This window comes from Gymnoscopelus braueri (assembly GCF_963280865.1).
Source record: "Gymnoscopelus braueri genome assembly, chromosome: 14".
In the NCBI taxonomy this organism is placed as follows: domain Eukaryota; kingdom Metazoa; phylum Chordata; class Actinopteri; order Myctophiformes; family Myctophidae; genus Gymnoscopelus; species Gymnoscopelus braueri.
In genome coordinates, this window is record NC_137619.1 from 28,117,511 (window position 1) to 28,139,420 (window position 21,910).

Below are 21,910 nucleotides of genomic sequence, written 5' to 3' on the forward strand. Positions count from 1 at the left end.
AGCCCACTTTACGTTTTGGCTTATAACTCTTGAACCGTAGGTCGTAAAATCAAAATTTCTTTTCACCTGGATTCCTTGGGTCACGACGCATCTCCCCATATAGGCCACGCCCATTTGCGTCTGGATAGATTTTTTGATATTGATTTATTAGTGCATTAAATTTCCCCATCCACTTTAATGGGAATTGCAAAAACTCCCATTCAAGTATTTTTTTCTCGGAAACCATAAGGGCTAGAGTTACATGACTTGGAGGGGAGGTTAATAGTTTATTGCAAAATTATTTTAAAAAAAATCACACCAGTCGGCCACATGGTGGCGCTATAACAGCCCACTTTACCTTTTGGCCTATAACTCTTGAACCGTAGGTCGTAAAATCAACGCCCATTTGCGTCAGGATATATTTTCCGCCATTTTGAATTTTCTTCAAAACACACTTATTGCTCCTTTTCCTTCAAATTTTGTCCAAATCTCACACAAATCGGTACACGTGATCTATGGACCCATGCGATAAAGATATCCAAACGGCATTTTGATAGTCCTTACCGTTCGTCCGTAAATGGCTTCCAAAGTTAGCGGGAGGGGCCCGTTTTACAAAAAAAAACACAAATCACGAACGAAGCGTCCAGTCAATCCCAAATTTGAATCACATGTCAAGTGTGGTTTACTCAACAAATCCCCCAAAGCATTTCCACTTTGAGCCATAGGGGGCGCCACAACTCTGCAAAACGTAACCGTTTGATGCAAAAACATGATTTTTGGGGGGATCACTCCTCTCAAATTGAAAAGCAGGTGATCTCAGGAGTGACATGACGATGTCATTGGCCCGCTACATTTGTGGGAGGGGCTTATTTATTTTAGTGGGAGGGGCCTATTTCTTCAAATCAAAACGCCATGTATCACGAACACAGGATCCAATCAGCACCAAATTCGAATGGCACGTCACGCGACCTCCGACGGTATTCCTCCAAGCATATTCCTCGAGTCCCGGCGGCCGCAGCCCACGACCGGCGTCGGCGCAACCACACTTTGCAATTGCCCTGAATTGCGACGCGTCTAGTTAGTGTGGTTGCCCTAACAGGGCAACCAGACTATAGTACTCTATACTCTTTATTTATTTATAGATAAACAATATTTCAAACTGCTACTCCTCCCACAGTTTTTATCCCCCAATGTTGTGCCATATCTCAAAATGACCGTCTTGACCTGGAATCGTGCGCTTGTATTTTGCTAAGAGATTGGTTAAATAGTTTAATTGATATTGATTTATTAGTGCATTAAATTTCCCCATCCGATTTAATGGAAAAGTGAAAAAACTCAAATTCAAGTATTTTTTTCTCTAAGACCGTAAGGGCTAGAGTTACAAGATTTGGTGGGTAGGTTCAATATTTAGTGCAAAATTATTGGAAAAATAATTACACCAATCGGCCTCATGGTGGCGCTATAACAGCCCCCTTTACGTTTTGGCCTATAACTCTTGAACCGTAGGTCGTAAAATCAAAATTTCTTTTCACCTGGATTCCTTGGGTCACGACGCATCTCCCCATATAGGCCACGCCCATTTGCGTCTGGATAGATTTTTTGATATTGATTTATTAGTGCATTAAATTTCCCCATCCACTTTAATGGGAATTGCAAAAACTCCCATTCAAGTATTTTTTTCTCGGAAACCATAAGGGCTACAGTTACATGACTTGGAGGGGAGGTTAATAGTTTATTGCAAAATTATTTAAAAAAAAATCACACCAGTCGGCCACATGGTGGCGCTATAACAGCCCACTTTACCTTTTGGCCTATAACTCTTGAACCGTAGGTCGTAAAATCAAAATTTCTTTTCCCCTAGATTCCTTGGGTCATGACGCAACTCCCCATGTACGCCACGCCCATTTCCGTCTGGATAGATTTTCCGCCATTTTGAATTTTCTTCAAAACACACTTTTAGCTCCTCCTCCCACATATTTTGTCCAAATTTCACAAAAATCGGTACACATGATCTCTGGACCCATGCAATAAACGTCTCCAAGCTGTATTTTGATAGTTCTTACGGTTCGGCCTTAAATGGCTTCCAAAGTTAGCGGGAGGGGCCCGTTTTACAAAAAAGGCCAAAAATCACAAACGAAACCTCCAGTCAATCCCAAATTTGAATCACATGTCAAGGGTGGTTTACTCAACGGATCCCCAAAAGCATTTCCACTTTGATCCATAGGGGGGCGCCACAAATGCGCAAAATGTAACCGTTTAATGCAAAAACATTATTTCGGGGTGGATCGATCCTCTCAAAATGAAACGCAAGTGATCTCATGAGAGACGTGACAATGTAATTGGCGCAGCCTCCGACAGTATTCCTCCCAGCGTATTCCTCGAGTCCCGGCGGCCGCAGCCCACGACCGGCGTCGGCGCAACCACACTTTGCAATTGCCCTGAATTGCGACGGGTCTAGTTAGTGTGGTTGCCCTAACAGGGCAACCAGACTATAGTACTCTATACTCTTTATTAATCTTCCGGATAAACAATACTTTGGCACGCTACTCCTCCCACAGTTTTTTTTCCCCAATTTAGTGCCATATGTCAAAATGACCGGCCTCACCGGGAATCGTGTGCTTGTATTTTGCTAAGAGATTGGTTAAATAGTTTAATTGATATTGATTTATTAGTGCATTAAATTTCCCCATCCGCTTTAATGAAAAAGTGAAAAAACTCAAATTCAAGTATTTCTTTCTCTGAAATCGTAAGAGCTAGAGTTACCAGATTTGGAGGGGAGGTTCATAATTTAGTGCAAAATTATTAAAAGAAAAATTATATAATTCGGCCTCATGGTGGCGCTATAACAGCCCACTTTACGTTTTTGGCCTTTAACTTTTGAACCGTAGGTCCTAGAATAAAAATATTCTTTTTTCCCCTAGATTCCTTGGGTCATGACGCAACTCCCCATATAGGCCACGCCAATTTGCGTCAGGATAGATTTTCCGCCATTTTGAATTTTCTTCAAAACACACTTTTTGCTCCTTTTCCTACAAATTTTGTCCAAATCTCACACAAATCGGTACAGGTCATCTATGGACCCATGCAATAAATATGTCCAAACGGCATTTTGATAGTCCTTACCGTTCGTCCGTAAATGGCTTCCAAAGTTAGTGGGCGGGGCCCGTTTTACAAAAAATGCCACAAATCACGAACGAAACGTCCAATCGATCCCAAATTTGAATCACATGTCGAGGGTGGTTTAATCAAGGAATCCCCAAAAGCATTTCTTCTTTGATCCATAGGGGGCGCCACAAATGCACAAAACGTAACCGTTTGATGCAAAAACATGATTTTTGGGGGATCACTCCTCTCAAAATGAAAAGCAGGTGATCTCAGGAGTTACAGGACGTTGTCATTGCCCCGCTACATGAGTGGGAGGGGCCTATTTATTTAGTGGGAGGGGCCTATTTCTTAAAATCAAAACTCCATGTATCACGAACGCAGGATCCAATCAGCACCAAATTCGAATGGCACGTCGCGCGGCCTCCGACGGTATTCCTCCAAGCGTATTCCTCAAGTCCCGGCGGCGGCGACCTGCGACCGGCGTCGGTGCAACCACACTTTGCAATTTCCCAGAATTGCGACCCGTCTAGTATTAACATTGTTCTTGAACAATGTTAATAAACAATATTTCAAACTGCATCTCCTCCCACAGTTTTTATTCCCCAATTTCGTGCCATATGTCAAAATGACCGTCTTGACCGGGAATCGTGCGCTTGTATTTTGTTAAGAGATTGGTTGCATAGTTTTATTGATATTGATTTATTAGTGCATTAAATTTCCCCATCCACTTTAATGGAAAAGTGAAAAAACTCAAATTCAAGTATTTTTTTCTCAGAAACCATAAGAGCTAGAGTTACCAGATTTGGAGGGGAGGTTTATAATTTAGTCCGAAATTATTTAAATAAATAATCACACCATTCGGCCTCATGGTGGCGCTATAACAGCCCACTTTACGTTTTTGGCCTATAACTTTTGAACCGTAGGTCCTAGAATAAAAATCTTTTCCCCTAGATTCCTTGGGTCACGACGCATCTCCCCATATAGGCCACGCCCATTTGCGTCACGATGGATTTTCCGCCATTTTGAATTTTCTTCAAAACACACTTTTTGCACCTTTTCCTACAGATTTTTTCCAAATCTCACAAAAATCGGTACACATGATCTCTGGACCCATGCGATAATCTGGACCAAAACAGAATTTTGATAGTCCATACCGTTCGTCCGTAAATGGCTTCCAAAGTTAGCGGGAGGGGCCCGTTTTACAAAAAAGCCCACAAATCACGAACAAAACGTCCAGTCAATCCCAAATTTGAATCACATGTCAAGTGTGGTTTACTCAACAAATCCCCAAAAGCATTTCCACTTTGACCCATAGGGGGCGCCACAACTGTGCAAAACGTAACCGTTTGATGCAAAAACATGATTTTTGGGGGGATCACTCCTCTCAAATTGAAAAGCAGGTGATCTCAGGAGTGACATGACGATGTCATTGGCCCGCTACATTTGTGGGAGGGGCTTATTTATTTTAGTGGGAGGGGCCTATTTCTTCAAATCAAAACGCCATGTATCACGAACACAGGATCCAATCAGCACCAAATTCGAATGGCACGTCACGCGGCCTCCGATGGTATTCCTCCAAGCATATTCCTCAAGTCCGGGCGGCGGCAACCTGCGACCGGCGTCGGCGCAACCACACTTTGCAATTGCCCTGAATTGCGACGCGTCTAGTATTAACATTGTTCTTGAACAATGTTAATAAACAATATTTCAAACTGCATCTCCTCCCACAGTTTTTATTCCCCAATTTCGTGCCATATGTCAAAATGACCGTCTTGACCGGGAATCGTGTGCTTGTATTTTGCTAAGAGATTGGTTAAATAGTTTAATTGATATTGATTTATTAGTGCATTAAATTTCCCCATCCGCTTTAATGGAAAAGTGAAAAAACTCAAATTCAAGTATTTTTTTCTCAGAAACCGTAAGAGCTAGAGTTACCAGATTTGGAGGGGAGGTTCATAATTTAGTCCGAAATTATTTAAAAAAATATCACACCATTCGGCCACATGGTGGCGCTATAACAGCCCCCTTTACGTGTTGGCCTATAACTCTTGAACCGTAGGTTCTTCTTTTTCGTCTTTTCACCTGGATTCCTTGGGTCACGACGCATCTCCCCACATAGGCCACGCCCATTTGCGTCAGGATAGATTTTCCGCCATTTTGAATTTTCTTCAAAACACACTTTTTGCACCTTTTCCTACAGATTTTTCCCAAATCTCACAAAAATCGGTACACATGATCTCTGGACCCATGCGATAATCTGGACCGAAACAGAATTTTGATAGTCCATACCGTTCGTCCGTAAATGGCTTCCAAAGTTAGCGGGAGGGGCCCGTTTTACAAAAAAGCCCACAAATCACGAACAAAACGTCCAGTCAATCCCAAATTTGAATCACATGTCAAGTGTGGTTTACTCAACAAATCCCCAAAAGAATTTCCACTTTGATCCATAGGGGGCGCACACAAATGCTCAAAATGTAACCGTTTGATGCAAAAACCTTATGTTGGGGGATCAATCCTCTCAAAATGAAACACAAGTGATCTCAAGAGTTGCGTGACAATGTAATTGGCACAGACTCCGACGGTATTCCTCCCAGCGTATTCCTCGAGTCCCGACCGGCGTCGGCGCAACCACACTTTGCAATTGCCCTGAATTGCGACGCGTCTAGTTAGTGTGGTTGCCCGAATGGGCAACCAGACTATTGTTTTACAGAAACTTTATTCTTTCTTTATTTATAGATAAACAATATTTCTAACCGTATCACAGCCCACAGTTTATTTTTCCCAATTTAGTGTCATATGTCAAAATGACCGGCTTCACCGGGAATCGTGTGCTTGTATTTTGCTAGGAGATTGGTTGCATAGTTTTATTGATATTGATTTATTAGTGCATTAAATTTCCCCATCCACTTTAATGAAAAAGTGAAAAAACTCAAATTCAAGTATTTTTTTCTCTGAAACTGTAAGAGCTAGAGTTACCAGATTTGGTGGGGAGGTTCATGATTTAGTCCGAAATTATTTAAAAAACACATTACACCAGTCGGCCTCATGGTGGCGCTATAACAGCCCACTTTACGTTTTTGGCCTATAACTTTTGAACCGTAGGTCCTAGAATAAAAATCATTTTCCCCCTAGATTCCTTGGGTCATGACGCAACTCCCCATATAGGCCACGCCCATTTGCGTCAGGATAGATTTTCCGCCATTTTGAATTTTCTTCAAAACACACTTTTAGCTCCTCCTCCCACATATTTGCTCCAAATTTCACAAAAATCAGTACACATAATCTCTGGACCCATGCGATAATCTGGAGTGAAACAGAATTTTGATAGTTCTTGCCGTTCGTCCGTAAATGGCTTCCAAAATTAGAGGGAGGGGCCCGTTTTACAAAAAAGCCCACAAATCACGAACAAAACGTCCAGTCAATCCCAAATTTAAATCACATGGCGAGGGTGGTTTACTCAACAAATCTCCAAAAGCATTTCCACTTTGATCCATAGGGGGCACCACACATGCTCAAAATGTAACCTTTTGATGCAAAAACCATATGTTGATGTTTCTAGATAAACTGTATTTCGGGCTGCTACTTCTCCCACAGTTTTTTTTGCCCAATTTTGTGCCATATGTCAAAATGACCGGCTTCACCGGGAATCGTGCGCTTGTACTTTGCTAAGAGATTGGTTACATAGTTTAATTGATATTGATTTATTAGTGCATTAAATTTTCCCATCCACTTTAATGGGAAAATGAAAAAATGCCCATTCAAGTATTTTTTTCTCAGAAACTGTAAGGGCTAGAGTTACAAGACTTGCAGGGGAGGTTCATGATTTAGTGCGAAATTATTAAACAAAATTATACACCAGTCGGCCTCATGGTGGCGCTATAACAGCTCCCTTCACGTTTTGGCCTATAACTCTTGAACCGTAGGTCGTAAAATAAAAAAATATTTTCCCCTGGATTCCTTGGGTCATGACGCATCTCCCCATATAGGCCACGCCCATTAGCGTCAGGATAGATTTTCCGCCATTTTGCATTTTCTTCAAAACAAACTTTTTGCTCTTCTTCCTTCAAATTTTGTCCAAATCTCACACAAATCGGTACACGTGATCTATGGACCCATGCGATAAATATATCCAAACGGCATTTTGATAGTCATTACCGTCCGTAATTGACCGGGAATCGTGCGCTTGTATTTTGCTAAGAGATTGGTTAAATAGTTTAATTTATATTGATTTTAATTTATATTGATTAAAAAAGGCCACAAATCACGAACGAAACGTCCAGTCAATCCCAAATTTGAATCACATGTCAAGGGTGGTTTACTCAACAAATCCCCAAAAGCATTCCCACTTTGACCCATAGGGGGCGCCACAACTGTGCAAAACGTAACCGTTTGATGCAAAAACATGATTTTTGGGGGGATCACTCCTCTCAAATTGAAAAGCAGGTGATATCAGGAGTGACATGACGATGTCATTGGCCCGCTACATTTGTGGGAGGGGCTTATTTATTTTAGTGGGAGGGGCCTATTTCTTCAAATCAAAACGCCATGTATCACGAACAGAGGATCCAATCAGCACCAAATTCGAATGGCACGTCACGCGACCTCCGACGGTATTCCTCCAAGCGTATTCCTCAAGTCCGGGCGGCGGCGACCTGCGACCGGCGACGGCGCAACCACACTTTGCAATTGCCCATAATTGCGACGCGTCTAGTATTAACATTGTTCTTGAACAATGTTAATAAACAATATTTCAAACCGCATCTCCTCCCACAGTTTATTTTTCCCAATTTAGTGCCATATATCAAAATGACCGGCTTCACCGGGAATCGTGTGCTTGTATTTTGCTAAGAGATTGGTTGCATAGTTTAATTGATATTAATTTATTAGTGAATTACATTTCCCCATCCACTTTAATGGAAAAGTGAAAAAACTCAAATTCAAGTATTTTTTTCTCAGAAACCGTAAGAGCTAGAGTTACCAGATTTGGAGGGGATATTCATAATTTAGTTTGAAATTATCTTAAAAATAATCACACCATTCGGCCCCATGGTGGCGCTATAACAGCCCACTTTACGTTTTGGCCTATAACTTTTGAACCGTAGGTCCTAGAATAAAAATCTTTTCCCCCTAGATTCCTTGGCTCATGACGCAACTTTCCATATAGGCCACGCCCATTTGCGTCAGGATATATTTTCCGCCATTTTGAATTTTCTTCAAAACACACTTTTAGCTCCTCCTCCCACATATTTTGGTCAAATTTCACAAAAATCGATACACATGATCTCTGGACCCATGCGATAATCTGGACCGAAACAGAATTTTGATAGTCCATACCATTCGTCCGTAAGTGGCTTCCAAAGTTAGCGGAAGGGATCCGTTTTACAAAAAAGGCCACAAATCACGAACGAAACGTCCAGTCAATCCCAAATTTGAATCACATGTCAAAGGTGGTTTACTCAACAAATTCCCAAAAGCATTTCCACTTTGATCCATACGGGGCGCCACAAATGCTCAAAATGTAACCGTTTGATGCAAAAACCTTATGTTGGGGGGATCAATCCTCTCAAAATGAAACGCAAGTGATCTCAGGAGTAATGTGACAATGTAATTGGCGCAGCCTCCGACGGTATTCCTCCCAGCGTATTCCTCGAGTCCCGGCGGCAGCGACCCGCAACTCGCGTCGGCGCAACCACACTCTGCAATTGCCCTGAATTGCGACGCGTCTAGTTAGTGTGGTTGCCCTAACAGGGCAACCAGACTATAGTACTGGATGGTCTTTATTAATCTTCCGGATAAACAATACTTCAAACTGCTATTTCTCCCACAGTTTTTATCCCCCAATGTTGTGCCATATCTCAGAATGACCGTCTTGACCTGGAATCGTGCGCTTGTATTTTGCTAAGAGATTGGTTAAATAGTTTAATTGATATTGATTTATTAGTTCATTAAATTTCCCCATCCGCTTTAATGTAAAAGTGAAAAAACTCAAATTCAAGTATTTTTTTCTCAGAAACCGTAAGAGCTAGAGTTACCAGATTTGGAGGGGAGGTTCATAATTTAGTCCAAAATTATTGAAAAAATAATTACACCAATCGGCCACATGGTGGCGCTATAACAGCCCCCTTTACGTTTTGGCCTATAACTCTTGAACCGTAGGTCGTAAAATCAAAATTTCTTTTCACCTGGATTCCTTGGGTCACGACGCATCTCCCCATATAGGCCACGCCCATTTGCGTCTGGATAGATTTTTTGATATTGATTTATTAGTGCATTAAATTTCCCCATCCACTTTAATGGGAATTGCAAAAACTCCCATTCAAGTATTTTTTTCTCGGAAACCATAAGGGCTACAGTTACATGACTTGGAGGTGAGGTTAATAGTTTATTGCAAAATTATTTTAAAAAAAATCACACCAGTCGGCCACATGGTGGCGCTATAACAGCCCACTTTACCTTTTGGCCTATAACTCTTGAACCGTAGGTCGTAAAATCAAAATGTCTTTTTCCCTAGATTCCTTGGGTCATGAGGCAACTCCCCATGTATGCCACGCCCATTTCCGTCTGGATAGATTTTCCGCCATTTTGAATTTTCTTCAAAACACACTTTTAGCTCCTCCTCCCACATATTTTGTCCAAATTTCACAAAAACCGGTACACATGATCTCTGGACCCATGCGATAAACGTCTCCAAGCTGAATTTTGATAGTCCTTACGGTTCGTCCTTAAATGGCTTCCAAAGTTAGCGGGAGGGGCCCGTTTTACAAAAAAGGCCAAAAATCACAAACGAAACCTCCAGTCAATCCCAAATTTGAATCACATGTCAAGGGTGCTTTACTCAACGGATCCCCAAAAGCATTTCCACTTTGATCCATAGGGGGGCGCCACAAATGCGCAAAATGTAACCGTTTAATGCAAAAACATTATTTCGGGGTGGATCGATCCTCTCAAAATGAAACGCAAGTGATCTCATGAGAGACATGACAATGTAATTGGCGCAGCCTCCGACAGTATTCCTCCCAGCGTATTCCTCGAGTCCCGGCGGCCGCAGCCCACGACCGGCGTCGGCGCAACCACACTTTGCAATTGCCCTGAATTGCGACGCGTCTAGTTATTATTATTATAGATAAACAATATTTCAAAACACATCACAGCCCACAGTTTTCATTCCCCAATGTAGTGCCATATCTCAAAATGACCGTCTTGACCTGGAATCGTGCGCTTGTATTTTGCTAAGAGATTGGTTAAGTAGTTTAATTGATATTGATTTATTAGTGCATTAAATGTCCCCATCCGCTTTAATGAAAAAGTGAAAAAACAAAAATTCAAGTATTTTTTTCTCTGAAACCGTAAGAGCTAGAGTTACCAGATTTGGAGGGGAGGTTCATAATTAAGTCCGAAATTATTGAAAAAATAATTACACTAATCGGCCACATGGTGGCGCTATAACAGCCCCCTTTACGTTTTGGCCTATAACTCTTGAACCGTAGGTCGTAAAATCAAAATTTATTTTCCCCTGGATTCCTTGGGTCACGACGCATCTCCCCATATAGGCCACGCCCATTTGCGTCAGGATAGATTTTCCGCCATTTTGAATTTTCTTCAAAACACACTTTTTGCACCTTTTCCTACAGATTTTTTCCAAATCTCACAAAAATCGGTACACGTGATCTATGTACTCATGCGATAAACCTATCCAAACGGCATTTTGATAGTCCTTACCGTTCGTCCGTAATTGGCTTCCAAAGTTAGTGGGAGGAGCCCGTTTTACCAAAAATGCCAAAAATCACGAACGAAACGTCCAATCGATCCCAAATTTGAATCATATGTCGAGGGTGGTTTACTCAACGAATCCCCAAAAGCATTTCCACTTTGACCCATAGGGGGCGCCACAACTGTGCAAAACGTAACCGTTTGATGCAAAAACATGATTTTTGGGGGGATCACTCCTCTCAAATTGAAAAGCAGGTGGTATTCCTCCAAGCATATTCCTCAAGTCCGGGCGGCGGCGACCCGCGGCCGGCGTCGGCGCAACCACACTTTGCAATTTCCCAGAATTGCGACCCGTCTAGTATTAACATTGTTCTTGAACAATGTTAATAAACAATATTTCAAACTGCATCTCCTCCCACAGTTTTTATTCCCCAATTTCGTGCCATATGTCAAAATGACCGTCTTGACCGGGAATCGTGCGCTTGTATTTTGTTAAGAGATTGGTTAAATAGTTTAATTGATATTGATTTATTAGTGCATTAAATTTCCCCATCCGCTTTAATGGAAAAGTGAAAAAACTCAAATTCAAGTATTTTTTTCTCAGAAACCGTAAGAGCTAGAGTTACCAGATTTGGAGGGGAGGTTCATAATTTAGTCCGAAATTATTTAAAAAATAATTACACTAATCGGCCACATGGTGGCGCTATAACAGTGCCCTTTACGTTTTGGCCTATAACTCTTGAACCGTAGGTCGTAAAATCAAAATGTCTTTTTCCCTGGATTCCTTGGGTCACTACGCATCTCCCCATATAGGCCACGCCCATTTGCGTCAGGATAGATTTTCCGCCATTTTGCATTTTCTTCAAAACACACTTTTAGCTCATTTTCCCACATATTTTGTCAAAATTTCACAAAAATCGGTACACATGATCTCTGGGCCCATGCGATAAACATATCCAAACGGCATTTTGATAGTCCTTACCGTTCGTCCGTAATTGGCTTCCAAAGTTAGTGGGAGGGGCTCGTTTTACCAAAAATGCCAGAAATCACGAACGAAACGTACAATTGATCCCAAATTTGAATCATAGGTCGAGGGTGGTTTACTCAACGAATACCCAAAAGTATTTCCAATTTGATCCATAGGGGGCGCCACAAATGCGCAAAACGTAACCGTTCGATGCTAAAACATGATTTTTGGGGGGATCAATCCTCTCAAAATGAAACGCAAGTGATCTCAGGAGTGACGTGACAATGTAATTGGCGCAGCCTACGACGGTATTCCTCCCGGCGTATTCCTCGCGTCCCGGCGGCGGCGACCCCGCGACCTGCGTCGGCGCAACCACACTTTGCAATTGCCCTGAATTGCGACAATTCTAGTATTAACATTGTTCTTGAACAATGTTAATAAACAATATTTCAAACTGCATCTCCTCCCACAGTTTTTATTCCCCAATTTCGTGCCATATGTCTAAATGACCGTCTTGACCGGGAATCGTGCGCTTGTATTTTGCTAAGAGATTGGTTAAATAGTTTAATTGATATTGTTTTATTAGTGCATTAAATTTCCCCATCCGCTTTAATGGAAAAGTGAAAAAACTCAAATTCAAGTATTTTTTTCTCAGAAACCGTAAGAGCTAGAGTTACCAGATTTGGAGGGGAGGTTTATAATTTAGTCCGAAATTATTAAAAAAAATATCACACCATTCGGCCACATGGTGGCGCTATAACAGCCCCCCTTATGTTTTGGCCTATAACTGTTGAACCGTAGGTCGTAAAATCAAAATTTCTTTTCACCTGGATTCCTTGGGTCACGACGCATCTCCCCATATAGGCCACGCCCATTTGCGTCAGGATAGATTTTCCGCCATTTTGAATTTTCTTCAAAACACACTTTTTGCACCTTTTCCTACAGATTTTTCCCAAATCTCACAAAAATCGGTACACATGATCTCTGGACCCATGCGATAATCTGGACCGAAACAGAATTTTGATAGTCCATACCGTTCGTCCGTAAATGGCTTCCAAAGTTAGCGGGAGGGGCCCGTATTACAAAAAAAGCCCACAAATCACGAACAAAACGTCCAGTCAATCCCAAATTTGAATCACATGTCAAGTGTGGTTTACTCAACAAATCCCCAAAAGAATTTCCACTTTGATCCATAGGGGGCGCACACAAATGCTCAAAATGTAACCGTTTGATGCAAAAACCTTATGTTGGGGGATCAATCCTCTCAAAATGAAACGCAAGTGATCTCAGGAGTGACGTGACAATGTAATTGGCGCAGCCTCCGACGGTATTCCTCCCAGCGTATTCCTCGAGTCCCGACCGGCGTCGGCGCAACCACACTTTGCAATTTCCCAGAATTGCGACCCGTCTAGTTAACACTACTGTGGGTGGAGTAGTGGGAGTGACTCACTCATGGGAGCAGTACCAAGGTTAATTGATTGGCAGGTGTTTCCAAATTGTCTAAGTATCAAGGGCTCAGTCATACACAATGCCGGCGTCCAACATAGATATAGAAACCTAGATACCGCATTGGCCGCTGCAGTTCATTGGAGCGACCTATATCGCGGCCGCCATATTAGAGGGGGCACACTTCCTGACTCCTGGCCAATCACAGCGCGTCTTTTCCGGGACTTGTCAGAATCTAGTTGTATAAAAAATATCCTGTTGTAGTTTTATTCAACTAGATTCTGCCCAGTCTCGGAAAAGACGCGCTGTGATTGGCCAGTAGTCAGGAACCGTGCCCCCTCTAATATGGCGGCCGCGATACAGACGCCCCAGAGTCGGAGGAGGCGTCTACCTTTATATCTATGGGCGACAATGCCAGCAGAGACAGAGAGAGAGAGAGAGAGAGAGCTGGCTCAGTGGTGCAAAGTTATAGAGCACTTTGATTTAAATGCATAGCAAGCAGCACACCCAGCTAGGCTACACACAATAACCTATATAGACTTGGTACACCAATATGGACGTGTGTGGTCAATAAAGCGACAGACTACTTTAATGGTCTTCTTTCACGTCTCCCCCCAGACAGCCTCGGCTCATTTAGAGAAAGTAGCTTCTAGAGTTGTAACAAGGTCTAAATCCAGGATTTATTTTTAAATGTGTGCTCGTTGTCGACGTCCCTTTCAAATTACATACATTCTGAGATCTCTGCACTTGCCTCCAGTGGCCCAAAATCACTCAAATGATTTAAGACTAAAATACATCTCTGACTTGGTTTACTAGTCTAACTGTTCCCTGAGTTAAAACAAAGCATGGTGAGTTAGAATAAAATTCCAGAGGATCTCGAGACTAAATTCAATCTAAAACCCTTTATGTTCTCCCCGGCCTTTTATTACATTTTGCACTTTGGCCTTTATTCTTTTTTTGCTATTTAATTTCTCTATTAATTTCTCCTTCAATTAAATGTTATGCTTTATTTATAGTAAAGCACTTTGAATTGCCTTGAGTGAATGAAATGAGCTATACACATTTTGCCTTGCCATGTCCATAATATATAAAAATAGCATACTGTAAATTAAGTTTACCTTTCGGCTTGTCCTGAGCTCACAATCTTCAGTGCTCTCTGCTTGCGGTCCACACAGGTTGCGTGGGAAGGCAGGTTGCTTGCCTATAGTCTTTGGAAGCTTTGTCCCCACCATTGAGCCCACGGATCAGGGCTGATCTCAGATGGCTGATCTTAAGTCGCGCCTGCGTGGGTGCCCGCTCACGTCTGTGTGTCAGTATGCGCGCATGTATCAGTTTTCCTGTCGTTGCCAGTAGTTCCTTAACCTGCCTGTCTCACATACCAACCTGTTCACTGTGGTTAGAGGAGAGCTCACTGTACCTGAGGAGGCTCTCAAGGTAAACACTCGCGCACACACACACACACGCGTGCGCACGCACACATACGCACGCACGTACGCACGCACGCACGCACGCACACACACACACACACACACACACACACACACACACACACACACACACACACACACACACACACACACACACACACACACACACACACACGCACACACACGCACACACACGCACACACAAACACATGGACCATAACCCCACCACACCCTTGATTATGATATAAGCGCAAAATGGCTTCTGTGTGACTGTGAATATGGACAATGACACTTTGAAAACCCAGCAGCACAACAGTGTTCGTAACAATGTAGTCCAAAGCAAAACACACAACACATGTCATTTTGTAACAGTACACAACACAATCCAATCAATCCCAATTGTTTTAAGAGAACAATAATATATTATGCATGAAAAACCTTAATGTTCAAATCATTTATAAAATGTAATAACTTTAATAACTAAAATGAATAACTTTTTGTTACATTTGTTATAAATCCTGTTAGAGATTTCTAATTGGTTATAAAACGTTATAAACATGTTTATAGCACATAATGATTATGCTTGTAATGACCTATAAATATGGGCATGCCTTTTTATCATTTCCTTTCCCTCTGTATCTATCTTTTCACTCTCTCCCCACTCCCTCCTTCACCCATCTGTCCTTCTCATCCAGCATGAGAAGTTCACCAGCGGTCTCCAGCTTACCAAGAAGCCATCTAATGGTGAAACCACAACCACCGCCACCACCAAATCTCCCATCAAGACCCCCACCAAAGTACCCAAGACACCCGGTGGTGGCAGCCCGAAGCTGGGGGAGGGCAGGACAGCAGATGGTGTGGCCTCCCCGGCCGAACCACCAGCTAAAACCCCTGACATGCTCAAAGGAGAGGACAAGACGGCAGGTGAGAGAGCATGACAGTAGTTGTTTCGGGTGTTTTTACACCAACTGTATGTTTATTGTATATTGTTTATTGTGTAGAAGAGGAAGCATCGTCTCATTGTCTTTATTTTTCAATTTAATATCCCCTCTATTGTCTCATTAAAGCCTAGCTGGCTGAAATAAACAAGCACTCGTTTCAGCCATACCCAAATAGGGAGTCGAGGCCAGACGATGACATCAGTTATATGACGTCATATTGATGACATCAGGGTAGCAGGTACCATTTCCATGCTATGGCCTCTGGAAAGCAGAAAATGGGACATTGCTGGTTGTTTGCAACAGGGAAAGGGAGTGATGTCACTCATGCGTGTTTCAACAATGGGGAGTCAACCACTCAGTCAGTTATCCACATTCATTATTGTAAGCTGGCCTATCCAGGGTCTGGAAAGAACATCCATTGTAAATCTGACATAGGAACCCATGGCAGTGCTAATTTCAGGTTGGTCTCTCTATAGAGAGACAGGATAGTGAGGGCAGAGGGGAGACATGCAAAATGCAACACAGGTCTCCGAGCCAGAATGGAACTGTGGTTGTTAATGGTTATTGCTTGATAGCCGGTCACGGCTTACAGGAGTGCTTTGATGCAGGTGTTGTGAGCAGTGTATGTTGGCAGCACTGCAGCAGTTTATGTGACTTTACATACATTTTTTGTTATTCTCCAAACACAAGTGTCATCCCAATTGTGTCTTTATGGAAACAATAGGAAGGATGAGAAGGCCTCAAAGAAGTAGGAAGCTGCAGCACTGAACATGCTGGTTGATCAAATGTCCGTCTCGTTTAGTGGAGATGTTCCATGTTCCATGTTCCATGTACGCACACTACACAGTAATATTTTGTACTAAAGTACTTAATGAAAATCTCCTCAACATAGAGCATCATAATACAAACACAACATGTGCAAACATAATCCACACATGTCTTGTCAATACAGTAAACTGGAGTAAAACAGACAGTAAAACATTACTATTAATCCTTGTGGGCTTCTACCCCAGCCCAGTAGGGGGCGGTATATGTGGGGTTCAACCCCTAGCTGGAGACTCAGGCAACTGCTCAGTGCTCATTATATACAGTATACTCCCAGCCAGGTATTTCACAGAATTAACCAGCTATCCTAGCGCTATTCAGTGATTGGAAGGTTACAATCAAAACTAGGCCAGGGGTCCTAGCAGGGGGTCTGGTGTAAGCTGTAAAGCAAGGGCACACGTGCGCAAGGACACAAGCGTGCAAGGACACACACACACACACACACACACACACACACACACACACACACACACACACACACACACACACACACACACACACACACACACACACACACACACACACACACACACACATAGAGAGAGAGTATGATATAGAGCCCCATATACCACTGCCACTCACAAGTATAATGACAGCCTGCCCATATGGTTCTACTGTAATAATCCTTTAGCGTTGCTACTGTAAAGCCAGGACTAACCACATCCTCTATAACACCTCACACTAAATACATCCATTTTGCAACTTTATATATAGGCCTCCCATCTGTAGTTAGAAAGCACTACATGTATCATTATCTGCTTCGAAATGACTGGACTCACATTGCACTGTAAGGGGCATTCAAAATGAAATATGTGGCAAAGTGTGCAGCTGGTGAGTAATATATCCTTCCTGCCTGGGATATCATGGAATTCATTCTGCGTGCGAAACAAATCCATTTGTGTCAAGGCAAAAAGGGTGAAAGACAGTGTGTGTGTGTGTGTGTGTGTGTGTGTGTGTGTGTGTGTGTGTGTGTGTGTGTGTGTGTGTGTGTGTGTGTGTGGTGTGTGTGGGTGTGTGTGTGTGTGTGTGTGTGTGTGTGTGTGTGTGTGTGTGTCCGTCCTGTATTAGGCTAACGTCCTGTAAATAGGTCAGTGGTGCAGCTAAAGGCAACCAGACCAGAGCTCCCAGAATTGGGAATGAACTTAAATACATAAAAACACACACACACACACACACACAAACACACACGCCTATACAGTTTGTATAGTATGATAATTAAAGACAGTGCAAACACGAATTACATGTAATATATGTGTCAATATTTTAATAAGTGTGTGTTTAAAAATGTGTGTTCTGTGTGTGTGCGCGTGTGTTAGCGGACATAGCAGCGATGCACCGTGGGACGCCCCTCTATGGTCAGCCGTCCTGGTGGGGGGACGGAGATGCGGACGATGAGAACTCCTTCAAACAGGAAACCAAGCCGCCCAGCAAAAAACACGACAGCTCTGCAGCAGGTAGGAGACGGTTTCATACAGTCAGTGCTCTAACACAACCTCTTATCTAACGTTTCCTACCTAGGTGTAAATATACTCGCTCTATGTCCGTGTCTCCTATATGGATACGTGCTATGTGCTTTATATATGATTATGTGTTATGTGTTTTTTTTTATTTGATGTATTGCTTAGTTTTTTACCTGTGCAGCACTTTGGTCAACTAAGGTTGTGTGAAAATGTGCTCTATAAATAAAGTTTGATTGATTGATTGATTGAACCTGGATACACGGTAAAATCGTCAAATGTTGTTAATATTTTTTTTTTTACTCCTAGCAGTGTATAAATGTAACCTGTTAAGTGTCCCAAATGACCCGTAAGGGTCTATTGGGTACACTTGAACATTCTCACCGTCAGTGGTGGAAAAAGTACTCACATTCTTTACTTAAGTAAAAGTATCAATATCACAATGTAGAAATACTCAGTTACTGAGTTAAGTAAAAGTCCGGTGTTCAAAATTTACTTGAGTAAAAATACAAAAGTAGTCACATTAAAATATACTTAATTACTGAAAGTAAAAGTACTCATTTTGCAGAATGAGTACTTTTAGTTTCCAAATGTATAAAAATGCTTTGAAAATAGCAGATCTACAAGCTCACAATGCGTCACATTGTGACGCATTGTGAGCTTGTAGATCGTCTATTTTCAAATGGCCGAAATGTATATAGGGATGCATGTTTTGGAATAATAATCAAAATCTACAAAGTAACTAGTATCTAAAGTTTTCAAATAATTGTAGTGGAGAAAAAGTACTATATTTTCCTCTGAGATGTTGTGGAGTAGAAGTAAAAGTACCGGTAAGTAAATTTGAATAAATGTACTTAGTTACTTTATACCACTGCTCACTGTTACAAATTGATACATTTACACTGAGGATTTTAATGTGTTCCAACAAGGCTCTGGGAAGAAGGAACAGTCATATACGGTCATTGTCACCGCTTGCACGTTCAGTCTGTGCTCTCGCTGACTCTGCGCTTTAGATAGGCCTGCCTAGAGAAAGAATATAATGCACACATCGAGAAGTAAAAGATGAGGAAACAACATGTGATAGTTCTTCTTTTGATTTGTTGAAACCTTTATGTGACAAAGGTCACAGTAAGTCAGCTCGCACCGGTTTCAATAGAATTGGCTGGTTCCCAGTGCTGTTTTTAGAACTCCTTCGTTCCTGTCCTTCTTTATAGGCAATTTTGACACCATGTTTGGCCCTGATCTGTACAGCGATCTGCCAGATTAGCCCTGGACAGGCAAACAGACAAACAGGACAATTTCACGATTAATTAAAATTTCGCGATACGATTATTGTGAGCGTTTTCTTATCACGATAAACAATAATAACGATTATCATCCCATCCCCAGTTTCAGTGGGTGATGGTCTGAGACACAATAGTCAGACAATATATAGGTTCTATTTGTCATGTTGTTTTAAGGGAGCTTAACGGTAGCTGTCTCCACACAGTGCTATGTGACACATTATACCAGGCTGAGTTTTATTTTCTCTAAGCAGTGAAACGAAGCTTGGATCTTAAAACCGTCTAGCTTAGTTTATCTGCTCTTGTTTGTGCTGGGGGTAATGGCCAGACGGACTCTGTGTCTGTTTGTTTGTGTGCATGCGTGTGTGCATGCGTGTGTGTGTTTGTGTGTTGTGTGTGTGTGTGTGTGCGTGTGCGTGTGTGTGCACGCGTGTGTGTATGTGCGCGTGCGTGTGCAGACGCGTGCGTGTGTATGTGCGCGTGCGTGTGTATGTGCGCGCACATGCGCGTGTGTGTGTGTGTGTGTGTGTGTGTGTGTGTGTGTGTTTGTAATGCTTGTATGACAGTGTACTCTGTCAACGTGCAGACAAAGGTTATTTTGTGTTTGTATGTGCCTACTGTATGTGTGTGTCTATGTGTAAGTTTGTGTGCACACAAAGGATATTGTGTGTGCGTGTGTGCGTGTGCGCGTGCGTGTGTGTGTGTGCGTGTATTGTGACTGTGGCTCTGTGTGATCCCATTAACTATCAGTAGGGTGCTGTGCAGGAATAACGGGATTAGAGATCAGGCAGAATTACAGCTGGACCATAATATGACACATTCAGTGGCAGGCTGGTCTGGTCTGGTCTAGTCAGGGATGGATGGATTGATGGGGGAGGTAGACCACAGACAGCCAAAAACACCAGGCCGAAGCTTTCTTCAAATCTGTTCCAGTCTGGGATGAACACACGAGCAGCGCTATGGAATAATCTCCCTCCGTGTTCAACCTTTTAACCGAGCAGACTAGCCGTGCTAGTCCTTGATGCTGGTCACATAAGAGATACAATTTAGAACAGTTTCTCTGTGTTGACCCGTGTGACATTGGCGGTGGATAATCAACCACATCTTTGGTGATGTTTGTGAGATTGGACTAACATTGGTAATTTGTAGTACGTTCAGGTGTAACTGCGCCGGTTGACTCAAAACCGTGGATAATTCGTTCAAATGGGGCTGAGAACTTCGGTTATAGAAGTGGGTGAGTACTACGTAGTTGGTGTTAACTTGTCGACTCATGTTGGAACCTTGGGATTTGGTGATATCGCAGCATGTCCACATGTTTATTTAGGTGACATGGGTCTAATAACATCAAAAGAAGTTCTTGTTCAGCTTGTTTTTGTTTTGCATGTTTCTGCCTTAACAAATGGCTAAAAAGCAGAAGGCAAGTGGTAGTGAAAGAGAGAGGTTCAACTGGCGGCAAAGCCTTTGTGTGTGTGCGCGTGTGTGTGTGCGCGTGCGTGCATGTTTTAAGTGCATCCCTCTCCCCTTCCCAGTGAATAGGCTGTGTTGTTGGACCCCCCTCCACCCCCCTCTCTCTGTATTGTCACTCAAGCCTATTGGGTTACACCCCCCCCCCCCCACCTCACACACAGATACACATGAACACACAGCACTCACACTGTCTAGTGTCTACTACTCTCTCTGCACCGGAAGAGTCATTATTAGCCTATCTTTAGTAAGTACCACTATAAATTCCCTGTTTAATAATTTTACTAATTGATCTGTTTTAAGGGCTTTTAGTTTGATGCAAACTGACAGTGAAGTGAGTTTCACTCACATCAACGTTTTTTTTTCTTCTGCTTGTCTACCTGTGGCCCTTTGAGACAATATGTTCATTCACCGGTTGGTTCTCTTAAGCTTTGTGCTTGTAATGTGACAATGTGAGTCATTGGTTGCATAAGCTAATGTTGTTTGGTATTCAAACAGTTTACACTGAAGCCCTACAGTATGTGGTCTGTAGCATACTGACTGTATGGTCCTGTGTCGTTTGTCATTAATTATGTAATACTATAACCGTTGGCTAGTTTCACAGCTTGTTCTTCTCACGGGCTATGTGTTACCTTCTTAGCTTCTTGGCCGTTTATCCTGTTCTTTGTTGAATAGAGTTCATGCCACTTACTGTTCTCCAATCTTGCACTTTCTAAGTCAGTCGGTATGAGCGTAAATGTTAATGCTAACATAGTGCAGAAACCTGAATTAACCTAAAAACAGAGGTGCTCATGCAAAGTTGAAAGTAAAAATGTTTGATGTTTTTCCATGTAATTGCATTATATTGAACATTTTGGATGCATTCATGAGTCATGAAGTATCACTATCAGTATTTCGACCGGGTTCTTCCCAGACATATCATATGATTCATAGTAACGTCAGTGGAAGTTGTTACACAGGAACGGTGTCCTGCATTATCAGAAATAGGAACTGCCTCAATTCAAAATGTCGTCACGTCAGTTAAGGGAAGACATTATGATTAAATGTAGAATTTGAGTATTTTTACTGTTATTACATACAATAGAAAATATATAGGATATTACTTATTGTTATTAATATAATAGGTATTATTACTATTACTTTTTAAATGATTTTGCAAATATGAAAGTGATAAATACTTTCTGTCGTAGTTAATGGAAGATAATGCATAAATACTTCAGTATTAATATAATACAGATCAATGAGTATAACTGAAATATTTTTCTAGCAGTGTTTGCACTCAATGCAGTGTGTTAAACACTCGCAA

At 42.1% G+C, this 21,910-nt stretch overlaps 1 protein-coding gene across 1 annotated transcript in view; it reads left to right on the top strand.

Annotated features, from left to right (window-relative positions):
- Window positions 1-21,910, top strand: part of cep170aa (centrosomal protein 170Aa) — an 83,702-nt gene that overhangs the window by 26,256 nt on the left and 35,536 nt on the right. The window contains 3 exon segments of the mRNA XM_080450016.1: window positions 14,583-14,641; window positions 15,330-15,558; window positions 17,717-17,854. Coding sequence (XP_080306142.1) covers window positions 14,583-14,641; window positions 15,330-15,558; window positions 17,717-17,854 — 426 coding nt within the window.